This window comes from Hylobates moloch, unplaced genomic scaffold (genome assembly GCF_009828535.3).
Source record: "Hylobates moloch isolate HMO894 unplaced genomic scaffold, HMol_V3 SCAFFOLD_1, whole genome shotgun sequence".
NCBI lineage: Eukaryota > Metazoa > Chordata > Mammalia > Primates > Hylobatidae > Hylobates > Hylobates moloch.
This window is the reverse complement of record NW_026652276.1, coordinates 121,412,385-121,432,021: the sequence shown is the minus strand read 5'-3', so window position 1 is coordinate 121,432,021 and position 19,637 is coordinate 121,412,385. Positions and strand designations below refer to the sequence as shown.

At 47.2% G+C, this 19,637-nt stretch overlaps 1 protein-coding gene across 1 annotated transcript in view; it reads right to left on the bottom strand.

Moving 5' to 3' along the window:
• The window catches only part of PKD1L1 (polycystin 1 like 1, transient receptor potential channel interacting), a 180,544-nt gene extending 164,473 nt beyond the window's left edge, over positions 1-16,071 (bottom strand). Inside the window, exons 1-4 of the mRNA XM_032758137.2 lie at positions 15,825-16,071; positions 11,194-11,296; positions 6,190-6,305; positions 3,328-3,452 (exon numbers count right to left, since the gene is read on the bottom strand). Coding sequence (XP_032614028.1) covers positions 3,328-3,452; positions 6,190-6,305; positions 11,194-11,237 — 285 coding nt within the window. The 5' untranslated portion in view covers positions 11,238-11,296; positions 15,825-16,071. The remainder of the gene's footprint in view (positions 1-3,327; positions 3,453-6,189; positions 6,306-11,193; positions 11,297-15,824) is intronic.
• Positions 16,072-19,637: the final 3,566 nt, after the last annotated feature.

The window sequence follows — 19,637 nt, the reverse complement described above, 5'->3', positions numbered from 1 at the left end:
CCTGCTGTGCGCCCGGCACTATGCTGGGCACCAGAGAAGCAACAGCGATGAAAGCAGGCAGCTTCATCCTCCCAAGGCTCGCGTTCTGCCAGAGGAAGCCAGAAAGCAAACATGTAGCCATAACAGCATCTGCTGGGGCTCGTGCTGCGGAAGAATTGAGCTGCAGGAGGGATTTGTGCGGGGGCGGGGCGGGGGGGGGTGCGGTGCTTTTTTATACACAGGGTTAGAGAAGGCCGCTCTGTGTGACGACATCTAAGCAGAGCTGGAAGAGGAGGAATGCAGAGCTGTGCCGAGGGTGGAGGCACACCTGCCTCGTTGGAGGAGCAGCTGAAGTCTCATGGGGCTGCAGCCACAAGTGGGCACCGGGAGAGCACAGGAGGTGACCTCAGAGTTACGGGAGGCCAAGTGGGGTCAGACTCAGGACCTGGAGTTTCATTCTGAATGAGATGAAGGGTTCTGAGCACAAGAACGGCACGCTCCAATGCACAGAAGCAACAGTGTGGTTGCGGTACTGAAGAGAGACTGGCAGGCAGGAGTGGCAGCAGGGGAACCACTCAGAGGGCTATGAGGACGGCAGGTCTTGATTGTGGAGTGAAGGCAGAGGGTGAACACCTCTGAGGCTATGGGTGGCCAGGCTGGCTGCTGGACTGGAAGCGAGATGGAGCCCAAGAGAGAACTCAGAGACAACGCCATGGGGCTTGCTTGGCCTGCGCACACTGAGAGCTTAGGTGGGGGCGGGGGCATTGGAGGGCAGGCGAGGGGTGCTGGGAGCCCATCTTGGTCATGAGGCCTCTGTTGACCTTGTGTTGACCTGTGCAGCTCTCCTTGTGACAAAACCTCAATCCCGGTGGCACCGGGAAAGCAGGGAGGTGCCCACGGCACAGGAGGAGGGGGGACACTTTTGGCCTACAGGAAGCTGGCTACCTTGTTTCCTACACAGGACGCCTGTCCCCAGACAACGCCGCACTGTGGACATGATTACAAAAAGCAGCCACCATCCCTCAGACTGAGGGCCCGGGGCCTCACTCTGGCTCTTGATAGAACTGTTACCAGAAGTAGTTCCAGCCAATTAAGAAGTTAGAGGCCGGGCGCGGTGGCTCACGCTTGTAATCCCAGCACTTTGGGAGGCCGAGGCGGGCGGATCACAAGGTCAGGAGATCGAGACCACGGTGAAACCCCGTCTCTACTAAAAATACAAAAAATTAGCCGGGCGTAGTGGCGGGCGCCTGTAGTCCCAGCTATTCGGAGAGGCTGAGGCAGGAGAATGGCGTGAACCCGGGAGGCGGAGAGCTTGCAGTGAGCCGAGATTGCGCCACTGCACTCCAGCCTGGGTGAAAGAGCGAGACTCCGTCTCAAAAAAAAAAAAAAAAAAAAAAATCCAAAAAAAAAAAAAAAAAAAAAAAAAAGAAGTTAGTATAGGTTAACCAACGGCCCCACCCCTCTCTGGGATGTGCGCTCCCTGTGCTGTGGGCCTTTTACAGATTTGTAACTACAGGACATTAGGTGCTTCATCTTTCAGGAGAACAACACAGGAAGGTGTCAAGAAGGCCAGAGTGGAAGCTGAAAGATGCCAGCTCATGCCTGAGTGCATACGCCTGGCACCCGCCCCTCTTCTGTGGCAAGAACGGGGGACCCCACTGTGGCCTCCCAGAGCAGGACCTGGGTAGATCCTGGCAGTTTCCTGAGGATGTGAAACCCAGGGGCTGAGGCAGCTGCATGTACCTGCAACCCCTAAAAGGCATGGTGCTACTCAGCAGCATGGGAGACACAGGGCTTTGCAAGACACTATCCTATAACTATGCCCAATCAGCAAACTGTCCAGGACGTCCAGGCCCTGGTGTATGGCCCTGTGTGACCTTCGCCTGAGCCCACTGGGGCTGTAGAGAGCAGAGTGGCCAGAATGCAGCTTGGAAATGGGTCTTCCAGTCAACCAAAACCAGAGAGCCCCCTGACTGCACATTTCACCAGGACCAAGGCCTTTGGGACATGATGGTCAAATCCTAAATGCATCGATCTATGCCCAAAGCTGAGGTCCCAGGTGGCTGAACCTTGGAGTCACCTGGGTAGGGTGGGGTTAAAGCACCATCACCCTGAGCCACGCCACAGCACGTCTGTTAGAATCTTCAGAGGCAGGGCTTGTGCACGGTTTTGTTTGGTTTCGTTGACTTTTAAGCTCCCTCGGTGATTCTACATAGCAGAGCTGCACCAAGTGTTCAAGAGGCATGAGGTCTGTTTGCCCCCTTGTGTTTGGAGGTGAGGGCACTAAAAGCTTAAGGAAGTCACTGTATGTGGCTATTTACATTGTGTGATGTGAGAAATGCAGGTAATATCACCTCCCCTCTAAAACACCTCTCCCCAACCTCCTGTTCTCAGAACCATCAGATGCTCATCTTATTAAATATCCTTCCTTGGGAACCTAAAAATGCCTCCTTGAACTTTCGCTGACAAAAGTGATGGCAGAGCAGAGAAAGGCTCCCAGACACAAACACTGTGGGTTGAGATCAAGTTCATTTCAATATAAACTCAGATGGATGTGCTAAGGAGGGGGTGCTTTAATAACGCTGCTCTGCATGAAGAATACTGAAAAATGAACTGCAGGAGAGTCTTTACCAAGGACAGCAGAGGTTCTGGGAGCTTCAAAGAGAACTGGCTTCTTTAAATTTGAACTAGAAATGCACAACTCTGGGCTGTCTGTGCGTGTCCCTTTGGAACCAATGCTCATTCTGGGTGAAAAGCATGTCTCACTCAGAAGTTTTCACTCTTCTCTCGGCCCCCACCCCTAGATGTGAGAGTCACTCCTCTCATGCTTCTCCTCCATCTCCAGGGCATTGCCCAGGCCTTCAGCCCCAAGCCCTGTTAGCAACTCTGATAAACAGATGCAAGGGAATTCACAAACCTCCAGGTAGCCCAGTCTTAATTAATAGGGGTCTTCAAAGAGCTCCCCACACTGCGCAAGTTAAGCAGGGTTTCAGTGCTTTGGCTGCTGGAAGCCCTGTCTGTGCAGGAGCCATCTCGGGACAGCCCCCACTCCCCACCTGGGGGACAGCACCCACTCCCCACCTGAGGGCTACCCCTCACTCCCCATCTGAGGGCTATCCCCTACTCCTCTGGGCTGGGCTAGCCCTGCCTGCACTTCTTATGTGTGGAACTATGCTCTGGAGCTGAATTAAGGCTTTATAAGTCACACTTGCTTCATTGGCACAAACACACATGATAGGAAAACAATCCCTGATAAATTCCTGATGAAGCATGGAGGTGCTTTTTAGCTGTACTGTACATGTAGTGTATTCAGGAAGAAAAGCCTAATTTCCCCAGATCCAGGAATACCTTCTGCCTGGAAGCTGATGAAGATGGGCTCTGTGATTCCCGGTCTTCTGCCTTTCCATTCAGAGTACAGCAAGGACAGCCACACTTCCCATCACTCATAAGAAGCACATGATTAGCATAGACCTCTAGAGAAAAAAAAAAAACAAGCAAACAGATTCTGAAGACTGCAATGTGCTGGGAAGGTGAGAAAATAAAGCTGGAGAAGCCCTAAGTTATACATAAGGTCAAAGCCACCTGGGCCTAACAACGGGCTGATCATGAAGATGCATGTCCTTGGGCTGCCGTGTCCTGCTGTGTGTGTTTTCTTTCTATTTCCTTGCTTAAACAATGTCTTAGGTGTAGCCCACACTAATTAATATGAGGAAACGCACAACCACCAGCCACACTGACAATGAATGCCTGTTCCAGAAACACCCAGTGGTCTGGTCATAAAATAATGAGGGTCAAAGGTCCTGCTCAGGGGTGTGTAGTAGAGGGGGCAATACCACAGTCCGAAGGAGTGGTTGGGGAGCTGTTGGACAAACAGGAAGACCATTAAAGACACTCCAAAGTTTATAAGCAGGATGTTCCCACCCAGGCAATCTGGCCCTGATGGTAGCACAGACCTGGCTGACGTTCACTCCTCCCATCTCTGAGGGCTGAAGGCCGGGCAGTGAGCGGAGCCAGTGTCCACCCGGCTGGGAGGCTGAGGGCCCTGCCACATCCCCTGTCTGTGGGAGCAGCTGAAATAGGATCTGCGCACAGCTGACAACTGTCGCCAGCGACGACAGGTCCTTGAGTGTTTGTGATGTCATTCTTCCTACTCATGCGGGTATTTGAAAATGTCCATAATGAAAGTTAAAAGAAAATATTTCTGCTAGACCTGGCCCTGCACAGAGCCACTCTCAGCAAGAAGCCAGGCGACTGCCTTGGCTGCAAGAGCTGCTTTCCCTGAAGCCCCCACCCCTCTCATCCCCAGGCAGGAGGGGAAGGAAGTAGGGGTGGCGGGTGAAGAGGGGACTGGAGCACCCTGCTGCTTTTCTCTCAGACCTGAGTCCCTGCAAGGAAACCTGTTTCTACCTGGGCTCTCTTAACCCCAGTCTCTTATTCTGGCCAGCTTTGCTCAGGCTAGAAGGAACCCAAAGGCCTGCAGGCCACTGAGAGCAGCAGGTTCTCCAGGAGCTCCAGGCCAGGGCTGGGCCATCCTCACAGGGGACGTGGCTTCCAATCCCTGCACCCCAGCAGTGATGCTGGCAGTTAGCTTTCCCCTAGCCTCCCAGGACACTCTCAAGTTTAGCCTAGGACAATATCAAATCCAGTTTTAACATTGTGAGTCAAAGTCACTATTTACTGTCAACAGTCCAGTGTATTAATATCTTGTGATAATAAAAGCTGAGGAAAAATCAAAGGCCGTGTTCCCGGCCTAATATGTGACGTGCTACAAGTGCCATCGAGTGCCGTTGAGTGCCCACGCAGGCTGGGTGCGCCAACTGAGGTATGAAGTAATTTCCTGAACTGGACACATCCGAGAGGAAGAAATATTTAGAAAATGTTTTGGAATAAGCTAGAATAGTCAAGTGACTCATATTTCTCTGAAACTAATTAGTCATCAAAGTCACTGTGCTCAAATTATCTGGAAAAAAAAGTGGACATACCCCTGAACAGAAAAATAAATTAAAAATCATAAAAAGTACATAAAATTGCAAAATTGAATAAAGTATGTCACAAAAGGAGAAATAAACTAAATGAGTGAAACTAATCCTGAAATTGGCCTAATTGTCCCACAGAACTGATATTTATAGGTTTTTTGAATAAACAGGGAAACTGACTCTCCTAGTCTTAAAACTTGAAACTTAACATCCATCTCATCTGAGTTCCTCCCTCAGGAAACCAACCCAGAAAAGGGACCCACCAGATCCCTGCATCCAGTCAGGCCCCTCATTCCTCAGATTGCTTCCTCACCCCTCTCTAATTTTTGTTTTCTCGCCTTCCCTGCTATATAAACCCCCAAGTTTTGGTCAGATGGGGAGACATATTTCAGACTTTATCTCCCTTCTCCTCATCTGCAGCACCTGATAAAGCTTTCTTCCCTGGCAATCCTCGCTGTCTCCGTGATGATTATGCTCTGTATGTAAGCAGCAGCAGCAGGATGTCCCTGGCATTTAGGTAACAATTTCACATGATCTTAACATAAGAATTGCAAAAGAGTTGGTGTTGCATTGTTTCAACATTGATGCCAGGCACACACCGGCCTCCTGCCCTGCGTGCCGCCCCCCAACTCCACACACTCCATTTAAATCCGTCTCTTTAGAAACTTAAATTTTTTTTTAAATTTAATTTTAAAAATCAGTTTCTCAGGTCTACCAAATGTATTGCCTAAGTGGAAAACTCAAAAATTCCTTCTACATAAAGGAATCCTGGCAATTACGTTTCAGGCAACACTTTAGAATTTTCATTTTAAAAATTAAAAACAGAGATACTCTCTGCGTTAAGGAGGAGGAAGAAAACTCCACACCTGCGGCCATGCAGACACCTCCTGTAACCTAAGTATCCCCTTCATTGGGCTCTGGGAGGCCCCACTTATAGTCTTGGTTGTTCTCGAAGTGTGGCCCCCAGAGCTCCTCAGCCTCACCCCGGACCTCCTAAAGCAGAAAGTCAGGGGTGGGGCCCAGTGAAGGAGTTAAAAATACACCATCCTGGAATGTGGACTATTTAAGTTAGAGGCACTTGCAAAACAGCAGGTTTAAGATCACTCTGACCTTCCTTCTGTTTCTTAAAAGCAGAAAATGAAATTCATCTTCTGTGGACGATGTCCTGTTTATACCAGGGAAATAAAGCAACAATCTTATCATGGTGGCCATGCCTCCTTCCCCAAGGCCTTACCAACCCACAATCCACCTCCAGGAGGGCTACAGCTGCACAGATGAAGACCCCAGCTCTTGTCAGTGCTCACAGACAGCTCACCACCAAAGGAAAGGCAGCAGGCAGCCTGGAGACACCTAAGGGAAAGAAAATAACCAGAGGAAAATTAAATTAAGTACAATCGTTTAATCACAGCCATCCTGTGACCACTCTTCCATCCATATCCATATTTCTGCCACAAATGTCTTAAGTACACAATTGGCTGCCATATGAACAAAAAGACTCGCATCTATGGTTCTTTTCACTTCATATTTCCCAAACTCAGGGTCTGTTTTGGAAGATTAACTGAAATATAGTTCCCATCTGACTACTAAAACAGCCTCCCAACAGACCCATCTCTCTTCCTGCCGCCTCCAGGGCTTCCTGCCCAGATGCACAGAGCTGACCTTCCAGGGCAAGGTCTGGCAGCCTCCAGGGCTCCTCTTCCTCCTCCTCTCTTCCTGCCTCACCATCCCCATTCCTGCTGCTCACTCACAGCCCTAAGAGCACGTTCTTCCAGCCCATGGGGATCTGGCATGCTGCAGAAAAGAACAGCATGGAACCCATGACCCTGGGGAGAGACCCCAGTGCAGACACAGAGTAGGCACTGCATGGCATCCTCCCTGTTTATCTCCACAACAGACTTGAGAGGTTCCGTGCAGTTACTTTTTAAGATGCTGATATCATTTTGGTATTTGTCCCTATGCAAATCTGATGTTGAATTGTAATCCCCAGTGCTAGAGGTGAGGCCTGGTGGGAGGTGTTTGGATCACAGGGGCAGATCTCTCGTGGCTTGGTGCTGTCTTTGTGAGTTCTCCGAGATCCGGTCATTTAAAAATGTGTGGCATCTCCTCCCCTCCTCTTGCTACTGCTGTCCCCATGTGATGCACCTGCTCCCCCTTCACCTTCCACCATGAGTGTAAGCTTCCTGAGGCCTCCCCAGTAGCGGACGCCAGCATTATGCTTCCTGTACAGCCTGCAGAACCGTGAGCCAATTAAACCTCGTTTCTCAGTCTCAGGTATTTCTTTATAGCAATGCAAGAACAGCCTAATGCAGATGGGATCATGAAGGCCCAGCAAAACAAATTAACTCAGCGAAGCTCACACCATCAGTGAGAGGCAGAGCCGACGTTTCAACCTGGTTCTCAGCACACCCAAAGTCGATGCCAATTCTATGGCACTGTCCTTCAAAGCTCTCTACAGGTGTGCCTCCAGAGCTCAAACTGCAGCTGAAGTCAGCCCCAGAGCTCTGCCCCTTGGCACAGCTGGCGACTTTCCCTCTGGACTCCCTAGGCCTTGACAGCTGTCTGCTGCTCTCATGTTTGTCAGCAGAGATCATCGTGGGTTGTCATCTGGTCCCTGGTCATTCCCTTTCAGCCTGTAGCTCCTTGGGTCCTGAGGTATCTGTGTCTGGCACCAACCGACTTGAGGAAGATCAAGTGCAGCGAGTGAAATAGTCCTGAACTAAGGTGTGGGTTTCCTGGGTTCTGGTCTTGATTCAGCCAGAAATGGATGGTGTGATTTGGGTTTCTCCTCCATGCCCATTCCCAACGACAGGGCAATGGGAACCATTGCCAAGTTCCCAGCTCCATGTAGGCTGCTGTGCTAAGGAGAAGGGCAGGCTCTACATCCACTTCTTCTAGACACAGGCAGTCACCTTGCCTCTCTGTGTCAGTCTCCTTCTGTTTGAGAGGAACGACACAGACCTACTTCACGGGGCTGCTGCCAGGACTGTCATTCCAGAAGGGGCCGCCCTGTATTAGCTAAATGCTTGGTAACCAGCTGCTAAAGGTGTTCGCCTTTGTTCTTTCCCCTGAAAAATGCATTCAGCTCTTTAGAATTATCTTTTTTACCTGTCTTGAATGTCTATAAAGTCTAGAGGATATCTACTTTATCTTAAGCAAGGTTTCTACAAAGATAAAATGGGATAGTTTCACCCAATTTTTACAAGCCTGGTTCTTGATGCCCAAGAAGCTGCCACCAGAGGGCAGACCAGGACACTATTTATAGTTGAGGAAAGTTTGCAGGGAGGTGCAAAGCTATTATTTTGAAGATGAAGATGGTCACTAGGTCAAAGGCCTCAAACTGTTGAATAATTCCAAGGATTTCCTTGTCTACTCTCAACTATGCCTGTCTTCCAAAGGCCAGAGAAATGAGAAAATAAAAAATAATAATAATAGAAAAGGGGACAACTTTGGAATCATACAGACCAGACCAGATCAGACTTAGAGGATTTCTGCAATAATCTAGTAGGCAAATAAAATTAAGGAAAGGACCAACCTAACCTCTGTCCACCACGTGCGCCCCACAGTCCACAGCTGTGAGACTGCCCGCCACTCTGGACCCACATAAGGTTAGATAGCCCTGGCACCCACCAAGTTCCGAGACCCTCCCAGACACCCCTGCAACAGGATAACTTCCAAGTGCTACACACAGAAAACACCAGCCCTGGTTCCTGGGACATAGTTGGCCCTTGAGAAGTAACTTTCTGTCTCAGAAGGTGAGAAGCACATCCCCAACAGGTGTGTCCTCCACTCACAGAGGCGCCAAGGATAGTGCTGCAAAGCTAATTTTCCTTGAGATTTCAGAGGTCTTTTCAAATAAAAAAATGGAAGGGGGAGATAATTTAAACACAAGGGAGGCTCTTTTTCCTGGTGGTGTGAGGAGGCAGGCCCCCAGGCCCTGGCACAGAATCAGCACCATTCTCACAGAGGTACCTAGCTTCCTCTTAGTTAACTGTGACTGTTGGGGAACAGGATGATACTGATGGCTCAAACACAGTCTCTGAGGCATCATGTGCCTCAAGAGAACTAGTTGAGCCATTTGTTTGAATTACATGACAGATCTCTTAGAATCCCTTAAGAGTGAGTGTTTTTCGGGGCCTGTCAGGGGTGGGGGGCAAGGGGAGGGAGAGCATTAGGACAAATACCTACCACACAAACACACACCACACACTCACACCACACCACACTCACACCACACAAACACCACACACACACACCACACAGCATCACACACAATATGCACACACCACACGGCACATACCCACCCACCACACACACATCGCACACACCACACACCACGCACCACACATACACACATCATACACACAAACACCACACATACCAACACATTACACACACATCACACAGCACAACCATGCATCACACACACACCATACCCCCCTCATACCATAGCACACATACACCACATACTACACACAGACCACACACCACACCACCCACACACATGTCCTATACCACACAAACACACACACAGACATTACAGGCCTAACTCCATGAAATGAGGGATACAGGAGAGTCAAGACACCTCTTCTGTTTCTACGAACAAGATCAGCGACTGTCTTGCTTTAGGTGACTCAGGAAACCCCAAAAGGCTATGACTTCAGAAATGGGGTCTCGACACCAATTACAATGGCTAGTGCGTGCATGAACTAGTTGGTCTGCAAGTACAAGATGTATAAATATACAGGGGAAAAAACATCAAGTCAGCGACTTCCGCTCCTCAGCTTTTCTTTCCTTTCTAAGGACAAAGGGGTAATTCCTTGCAATTCCCTGACTGATAAGAGTGAAGGTCAAATTGGGCCAACATCAAGGCTCTGGGAGTCTGCAAGAGCATGGGCATTTGGAATAAAAGAAACAGGAGGTAACAAAAAAAAATAAGGGAAAAAATTGTAGCCAAAATCAGACAATGCTTGGCAGCAGTGAGTGACGTAAGGCAAAGAAATTTCCAAGCATGAATGTGGCCAACCCTGTCAACACGTGTAGCCTCATTTTCTCATCCTGGTTTGCTTTGGGTTTCTTTGATAAAATGATGGTGATGGCACAAAGACAGTAAGCTAACAAAGGCAGAAATGCTGACAGCAAGCATTCATCAAGGATACTGATTTTTATAACGACCCTCTGGAGTTTACAGATGTGACAACAGGGGTACTCAGATTTTCGGGATGAGAAATCTGGGGGTGAGGAGGTAAAGTGACCTGCAGCGGCGGGGTACCCCACTGGGCAAGATCTGCAAGCACAGGCTCCCATCATGCCAGGCCAGGGGACAGCGGGACCCACCTAGATCCTTACCACATCCTACAGGCAGGTCACCTTGCTGGCCTCACGCCCAGGAAAGGGGGCATGGAGGTTTGCACCATGTCACAGTGCCATGAGACAGTCAACAGCAGAGCACACAGGCTGCCCAGCCTCAACAACACGAGTGCTGGCGCGCACAGAGCATGGGGAAGAGGGTTTAGAAATAAGACCCATGGATGCCGGGTGCGGTGGCTTATGCCTGTAATCCCAGCACTTTGGGAGGCCAAGGCGGGCGGATCACAAGGTCAGGAAATCGAGACCATCCTGGCTAACACGGTGAAACCCCATCTCTACTAAAAATACAAAAAATTAGCTGGGCGTTGTGGCGGGCGCCTGTGGTCCCAGCTACTCCGGAGGCTGAGGCAGGAGAAATGGTGTGAACCCGGGAGGCAGAGCTTGCAGTGAGCCAAGATCGCACCTCTGCACTCCAGCCTGGGTGACAGAGCGAGACTCCGTCTCAAAAAAAAGAAATAAGACCCCTGGGCCAAGACCCCATGATCTCTTCCTGTGCCAGGTTTCTTCTGGTCTCCATGCAAGGGACCTAGCAGACAAGCAGATAGCTTAACTTTTTCTACTACCAAGCGGCAGAAAGTCTTGGAACTTGGAAGGTATCCTGCATTTGCAGGAAGAGCAATCAGCACTTCTCATGGCTGAAGGCATCCGCTTGGAGGAGTCTTCTCAAAAGCCTTCAGGAAAAAATCCATTCTCAACATCAACTCCAATCTCTGAACTGACCCTGCCGGCCAAATGCACCCTCCTGGTACAGGCCCTCCACCCGTGCCAGAGTGAGCCCACATCCTAGAGGTGATGACTTTTGAAAGAAAATTTCTGAATGCATACTTTAAAATCAAGCTTACCAAACACTCTGAGAAGAGTGCTAACTCACCTTTCCTGGTCATCAGAAATGTTTTGGGCTGCCTCCTTGGCCATGTCCTGTGCAAGCTGGTCACGAGTATCACAGTCAGCAGACCAGCTTCTTCCTACATCCTCTGGAAGACAAAGAAATAGAGCTTAATGCTTCCAGCTTCTGTACTTGTGACCTCTTATCAGGACACACATCAAACACAGAGGGAAAAATCCAAACTCCAGTAACATTTTCCCAATCAGAAACAGCTTTTGTTTTCCTAACACTGGCAGACAAATTCCTTCCTAAGAAGTGTGCTTTTGACAGACGTGGTGGTTCATGCCTGTAATCCCAGCAATTTGGGAGGCCAAGGCGGGTGGATCACTTGAGGCCAGAAGTTTGAGACCAGCCTGGCCAATATGGTGAAACCCCATCTCTACTAAAAATACAAAAATAGCCAGGTGTGGTGGCACACATCTGTAATCCCAGTTACCCAGGAGGCTCAGGCGAGAGAATTGCTTGAACCCAGGAGGTGGAGGTTGCAATGAGACGAGATTGCACCACTGTGCTCCAGCCTGGGCAATAGAGTGAGACTCTGCCTCAAAAACAAAACGAAATAAAACAAAACAAAAAGTGTTTTAGGTAGGGATCTTTGTGGCTGCCTGAAACAGATCACTACTCAAGGGAGAGACTGTACATGGAAGCTGAGAGAGGTCTGAGAATAAAAAGCTGTAACTGTTGGCTGGGCGCGGTGGCTCACGCCTGTAATCCCAACACTTTGGGAGGTCGAGGTGGGCGGATCACGAGGTCAGGAGCTCGAGACCAGCCTGGCCAGCATAGTGAAACCCCGTCTCTACTAAAAATACAAAAAGTAGCCGGGCATGGTGGCACGCACCTGTAGTCCCAGCTACTTGGGAGGCTAAGGCAGGAGAATTGCATGAAACCGAGAGGCGGAGGTTGCAGTGAGCCGAGATCGTGCCAGTGCACTCCAGCCTGAGCAACAGAGCGAGCCTCTGTCTCAAAAAAGAAAAAAAAAAAAGCTGTAACTGTCCACAACTGCACTGGGGAACAGGATACCTTCCACAAGAGCAGAAGAGTATTCATAAGGAAAGCTGGCAAGGCACACACTAGGCGCACTCTGTCTTATGGCAGAGCCTAGGAATGATCTGGTTCCGAACCTCCTGCACCTCTCCTTGTTTGCAACTGGTGGGTCAGACTGAGTTCTCTCCATTACGAAACATTTTCTCTTATATTTTTAAAGCACTTGTTAGTTGCCTTAGTTCTCTATACCAACATTTAAACCTTCAGAGATTTTAGAAAACTTAATGTTTTACTCAGAAAACTAGATAATTTTTCTCTCTACTCTGAAGAGAGTGATACCAAGAAGAGTGGGAATGTTTTCAGGCACAAGCTCCTTCTCAGATGGGAACACAGACCCCTTGAACAATGATGAACCAAGCTACGGGTGTCCAGCCTTGGATCCTGTGTTTTCTGGAACTTTGCTGCCGATGAGGTGAGTAACCAGAGCCCTGTGGTGGGTTAACGGGCCTGCTATTGACCTAACACACCTGTCTCCTGGGGCTTGCTGCCACCTCTGCTCTTCTCACACTGCCTTGTCAGTGCCTCTGGCTTTGTCCCCACTGTGCTTGTTGTGGGTAAATCTCCGATTTGGGGGAAATGCATACTTTCCAATTTCGTTAGCAATGCACTTTCAAATGAGCTTGTGACCAAGAAAAGGATAAACTGCAAACTGCAGTTTGTAAACGAACAAAATCCCTTCTTTCTGAAGCCCCTGTGATTTGCTCTGACACCTTCCTGTCAAATCTAAACAGAGTCCACTGGGTAAAGACACCTGCGCAACCCTGCCTGCTGGGCTGGCATCCACACCCACACACACACCTGGATGCTCTGACCTTGCTGCTGCCTGTTCCTTCCCTGTGGGGCTGGACATCCTGAGAACAGGGCCTACATTTAAAGTTTGTGATGTTTTTGAAGCCAGCAGTGCTAACCAAAGATGCCAGGAAATGAGGAGGAGCAAAGAAAGTGGCATAATTGAGGGAAGAAATATGCCTGCACTGCCCTACGTGTGAGGCACTCTCATAGCCACTCTCAGCTACTGGAGCTTAAGTTACTTACAATTAAACAGAATTAAGAATTAGCTGGAGAAACCCTGTCTCTACTAAAAATACACAAAAATTAGCCAGGTGTGGTGGTGCATGCCTGTAATCCCAGCTATCCAGGAGGCTGAAGCAGGAGAATTGCTTGAACCAGGGAGGCAGAGGTTGTGGTGAGCCAACTTTGTGCCATTGCACTCCAGCCTGGGCAATGAGCGAAACTCTTGTCTCAAAAAAAAAAAAAAAAAAAGAATTAGCTTTAGCTTCTCCATCATTAGCCACATTTCAAGGGCTCAGTAGCCAAGATACAAACTGTACCATGTTTCCGTCATTGCAGAACACACTCGGGGCCAGCGCTGGGCTGGGCAGCCTCGCCTCTTTTTCTGGGCAGTGCGGCCAGCATTGTCTCCTCAGAGCAGCTGCATCCAGACAAGGGAGGGGTTCCCAGTTCATCTACACTCTTGGGCAGTACTCCTCCACCTGGGGTTTGCCGAGCACTGCACTGGTACAACAGGGAGCACAACACAGAACCAAACTCACTGCTTTCCTCCTGAGGACGGAGGGGTGTGCCGCTTAAGGTGAGACGTGGATGCAGCCAAGCAAATTGGAAAACGTCAAGTTTTAAAAACTGCTTTAAGTAAAAACATTCTGAATGAAATTAGGTAAATGGCTTCCAAATATGGCCCATTTTAAGAAATCACTATCTAAGCTCCTCATTTAGAAACAAAGACTCGATCAGGATTTTGACTCTCCTTCTGACCTTGATGAAAGGAGGAAAAAACACAAGAAAAATCGTTTCTTTGCATGAAATCAATGTGCAAGGATGGAACCCCCTGGCTGGAAGAGATCCTGGGAGGTCTTTCCCTTTGTCTTCATTGTTTTAAACAAAAGCCACCTCCTTAGAATTTGTTTTTTAAGCCACATTCTGTATTTCAGATTTAATACTTAGTTTCTAATACTGCTTCTTAGATAATAGTTCACTTAGTCAATCCCTGCCTTACTCCACAGACTTAAGGTGCTTAGTATGCACATAGTTTAGAATGGATACCTGAAAGTAGGTAGCACTGCCTGAAGACTTTCAATAGTCAAAGTAGAAAAGCAAACACAGGTGTTTACACAGTTCACAGTGTAAAAAGGCACAAACAGAGCTGCAGTCTACACAGCACAGGGTTCCTCCTCAGATGGCAACTTCAGCAATTGTTCTCACATGGGTTTTCATACTTGAAGATGTAATAGATGGCATTTAATGATATTAGGTTTCAGATTTGGGGAAATACTACATTTGCAACTCAGGCAAGTGTATACATAAAATATACAAGGAAAAATAACACTAGAATGATGGTTATCATGAGCAACCAACTTTGTTTCTCAGGTTTCAATGCAAGCCCAGGTTCTGATCATTATCATCTCATCTTCTGCCTGCTTCAGTTTCTCACCTCCAAATGGAGCTTCCCAGGAAAGCACCTGGCCAGCCAGCATCACTTGACCTTCTCTTTGGATGAGCAGTCGCACTTGCTGACATGTCCCTTCCTAGCAAGACTGCCAGATCACCGTCATTTCCATTCTGTTCCTTGAGGCAGCTTGTGGACCTCTACTCATTTACCTTTAGATATTCTACATCTTTTTTTTATTAACGCCCTATCCCCACTCCCAGCCCACGCTCTGGGTCCCATCACACTCACGGAGACAAACACAGTGCTTGGGCAAGTTTTTGTAACTAATTGTGGTGAAAAGAAAGAAAAATTGGTAAGATCTTAGTAGAATGTCAAACTTACCATCCTTTGAGCTGGTCCCCAGAGCGGGCTGCACCAAGGAGAGCAGGGGCAAGGCTGCGATCAGCCCCCTCCACCCAGGTTGCAAGCAGGCTGCTCCCATGGGGCTGCTGATCAGCATTCGAATCAGGGGTGGCTTTGGGGAAGTGAGCGCAGGTAGAAAGCCCATAAATGGATCCTGAAGCAACAGGGACTGGCCTTGCTCCGCCCCATGGGCTGGAGCAGTGAGCCTTCCCTGCCTCATTAGCATGTTGGGACAAGCAGCTGATCATAAGTACCCCCGAGAAAGAAATCTCCCGCCCAGAAGAGCTCTGGGGCGTTAGCCTCCCTTCACCTCAATATGCTTCTGGGCTGTTTCCTCTGAGATGAGTATGTCCTAAGTGATGTTAATTTGCAGGGAAATATGTGTCAATCATCTGTGAGGCTCGATAGTAGCTCCACTAAAGAAAAACAACATAGTTATTGAAGTATCATGATGTTGTGAAAAATAGCTGAGTGCCCTGTAATTTGCAGTGGAAGGGCATCATGGGACACTTTTAAAGCCATTGTCAAGTTAGAAAAGACAAATTTGCTATACCTGGGACTAAAAGTAGGTACTTTGTCTTATATAAAATCCTCAATAATTTGAATTATAAATGGCACCTCTCTCTTCTGTAGTCTTCCGTGCTTTCCATTGGCTTCAAAATAAAATTAAATATCATGGCTTGATATTTAAACACCTTGATAGGCTGCCCCCAAATGCCTTGGGTCCTTTGGCCACTTGCAGTGTAGGGGAACATAACCATACCCTAATTGTTCTCTCTCTACGAAGTCACATGCAGCAATTCCACTGAAGGAATGCGATGATCACAGTAGGAATCATCTTTCAGCACTACAGAGTCTGGTGATCACTTTGATTTTTCCGTCTCAAAAGTACATTACAAATAGGGAATTGCCATAACCACCTTTGCAGTTATCTTGTTCCAATGCAACTGTTAAGAAAAGCACAACACATGTATTATATGGGGTAATGTTTTAGGCTCTCAAGCACATATTTTGAGTAGTATACAATTATCCGTATCATCTCAGCTTTCTCACCCTCACCCACCCACCTTGTTTTCATCAGTCTGTCCTTTCGTCTGCAGTGATTTCTCCACACTGATTATTTGATATAGATAACTGATATTTCATAAAGTATGAATAGAATCCTCTTAGGAAAGGACTGCTACTTACGTGAGCCCAGATCGTATGACAGTACATGCCAAGGCAGACCCAGGACAAGTCCCATGGTCCCTCTCAGCTTCCCCACGGAGCTGAGTTGGAGCACTACTGTTTCTCTTGGTTATTTCAGACTTGTCCAGTGTGAAGGGAGGCCCACCTGTCATTTTGGACAGGTTAAGCCACCAAACATCTAACAATCACACTGGGCATTTCTTTCTAGATTTAAGACTGCATGCTCCAATAACTGGTAAAGTCCCAGGTAGGAGCTGCTTTGGGAAGGCCAAATTTGAACTAGGTGAAGTGTTAATGAGGAAGTCCAGCATCCCATCAAGCACTTCCCTCATGAGGGCCCCTTATGTCCTCTGCCTCCTTGGCAGGGTTTAGTTGCAAACAGTGAAAGAAGTGAACAGAGAAAAGTACAAAAACACAAGGTAGACACCCTCCACTCAGTTCTGGTTCTCACTTCTGTCTGGTCTTCTGTTTTTCTTCCCCTGTAAGGGGAGGATCCTCCCCCAGAAGACTTCACTAGACTTTTCTCTCAATAAGGAAGATAACCAAAGAGATAATTTTAAATTGAAACTAGTGTGGTAAAAAGTGGTTAGTGTATATATGTAGATTCCTTTAAATTTTTAAATAGCTTGAGGTTAGAAATGCAGGGCTCTCTGGTCACAAGGTTTGAGCCCTAAGGTCACTGGATGATGTCATGGTGTGCTAAGACACGCCAACCAAAGCTCTATGAGCCTCGGAGGAGCCATGGAAGTCACTCAGTCTGCACCATGTGCTGCCGTGAACTGGCAGCCTCTGGTTAGCAGCATATATTCACTGAGAAAAAAGCCAATTTTTGCTTGTTTTGTTTGGTAAGGCTTATGTTATGGTTTGAGTGTGTCCCCTAAATTCATATGTTAGAAGCTTGGTCCTCTGCAATGGTGTTGGGAGGTAGAGCCTGATGAGAAGTGATGAAGTCACAAGGGCTCTGCTCTCATGATGGCTTAATGCTGTTACCATAAGACTGAGTTGTTATCAAAGATGGTCTGTCCCTCTTGCCTCCTTTCTGTCTCCTGCACCCACTTCTGCCTTGTGCCCTTCTGCCAGGGGACAATACAGCAAGGAGGCCTTCACCAGATGCATCCCCTTACCTTACTTTGGACATCCCAGCCCCTAAAACTGTAATAACTCTCTTTTCTTTATAAATGACTCAGTCTGTGGGAATCAGCTATAGCCACACAACACAGACTAAGACCGCTTATAAATGCTCACATTTTACACTTCCCAGTTTAGAAACCTGCCAATGAGTAATGCTGTTTTCTCTGATTCCAACCACCACAGGTGGTCAGCACGTTTAGTCACTGTTAGAGAAACTGTCTCAAGAGGCTGAATGATTTGCCCAAGACTAGGACGCTGGAAAGAGCCAAAATCCATTCCCAGGTCTTAGGGTGTGGAATTCAGCATCTTTCCAAGCTACATATGCTGGTTATGGTTGTCAGATTGGTTCATTTGGTGCTATAGGTGAATAGGACCTAGATTCCAGGAAGATGGCTACATTTTCTCGTGCTACCCATAGGGTCATCTTCCTTACTGTCCAGTGATTTGTGAAGTCCTGTGTGTGGCTGGTCTCTCCTAGGATCTTTTAGCCTAGAACTTAATAAGTGGTCATTCTGCCCTCACTGCAAAGACTGTTACAGATACTGATTGATCCTCATCCATGTTGGGCCCACGGTAAAAAGAGATGATTCTGCAATGTGGTGCCACCTTATTGATCGAGACTCCAGTATTCTAAACCTGGCATAATATTAAAATGACAAATAAAAAGTTTAATTTTCTATTTATGAAAATAAGGATGTGCTGTGAGAGGAGTCTGAAGTCCAATGTTCAGGAAACTGTAATTGCCAAGTGAATGTGTAAGGCACTCAAATAACAAATATTTATTATTTAGTCCCTTAAAAATAATTTACTTTATTACAAAGATAGTAATACAATTTTTAGAAAATGTATGTACAAACATTGAAATAAAAACACTCATAAATATCCAGATTTAAATGTCAGCATATACCTTCCTGATCTTTTTCTATCATACTGTATCTATCAACATCTGACCTGCTTTTTTAACTATAAGTCATATACATTTTGCCATATCAGTACACTTTTTTCTGTAACATTATTTTTTAGAGCATATCAAACCAGAGTTTATTTAACCAATCCCCAATTAATTCATAATTAGAATATTTCGTGTTTTTCCAGTATAACAGTTCTAGAACATCTTTGATTATAACCTTTGTGTAAATTCCTATAAGTATTGAGTCAAAGGAGACACGCATCTTTCCAGGCATTCCATATAAAATAAATACTAAACTAGACTCCAGGAGAGTGGTATCAATTCAATTCCCAATAGCACTGTCCCAATGGGGCTAACTTATCTCCTTTTTAATCTCAGGGTATTTCCAGCTATAACATACCATTTTTTATCTCTTGATTCAACAATTGTACTTACAAGAAGCTCTAAAAATCCAAAACTGAAGCTTCCTTTTAGACCCTCCCTATTACAATCCATATGAAAGTACAGAATTCGAGAGTGACATCAGCAAAATGGAGGAGTGAAAGTTACTGGCTTCTCTCCCCACCACATAATTCAACCCAGTGGCAAGATTATTGCCCTGAATATCCCAGAAATTGGGAGCGAAGCTGTGACAACTCACTGGACCACAGAGCCAAGAAAAACCATGATCAGAGGGTAAAGAGAATGGTTCTGTTTGATCATGACACCCCACTTAGAGAATTTCTCTGGAATCACAGTTTCTACAGTGGAAAAAAGAGCGGGAGGTGGGCATTCACCTTCCCCACCATTCTGAGACTCTTCACAGGGGTACACTATGGTCCTTTCCCACTGGAAGCACTGCAGATGCCAGCAGGGTTAGCCTGCTAGGTGTAAATTAGAAACAAAGAATGGGGGTGGGGCTCACAGCAATCAACAAACAAATCACAGAGCGGACTGCAGGGAACCTGGGCTTAGGGCACCATTTGGCACTACACGGGCTGCAGCGCTCATGGGCTTAAAGACCAAAAAAGACAGTATGCTTACAATTTCTGGACAGACCTACTGTACAAGGACAATCACAGACAAAGCCAGATTGCAAAGACTGTTTATTCAATGCATAGGTATCAATGTATAACTACAAAGATGAAGAACAGTCAGGGAAACATGATGTCACCAAACAGACAAAGTGCCAGTGACTGACTCTAAAAAGGCAGAGATATATGATATTCCTGAGATAATTCAAAATAGCTGTCTAAAGGTATAAAACTCCCTGGTAAAAATAACTCAGGAACTGATAACCAAATGATGATGATGCTGAACAACCCAGAGGACTGGCTGAATTCGTTGCTCAAACCAGAGAAAAACACG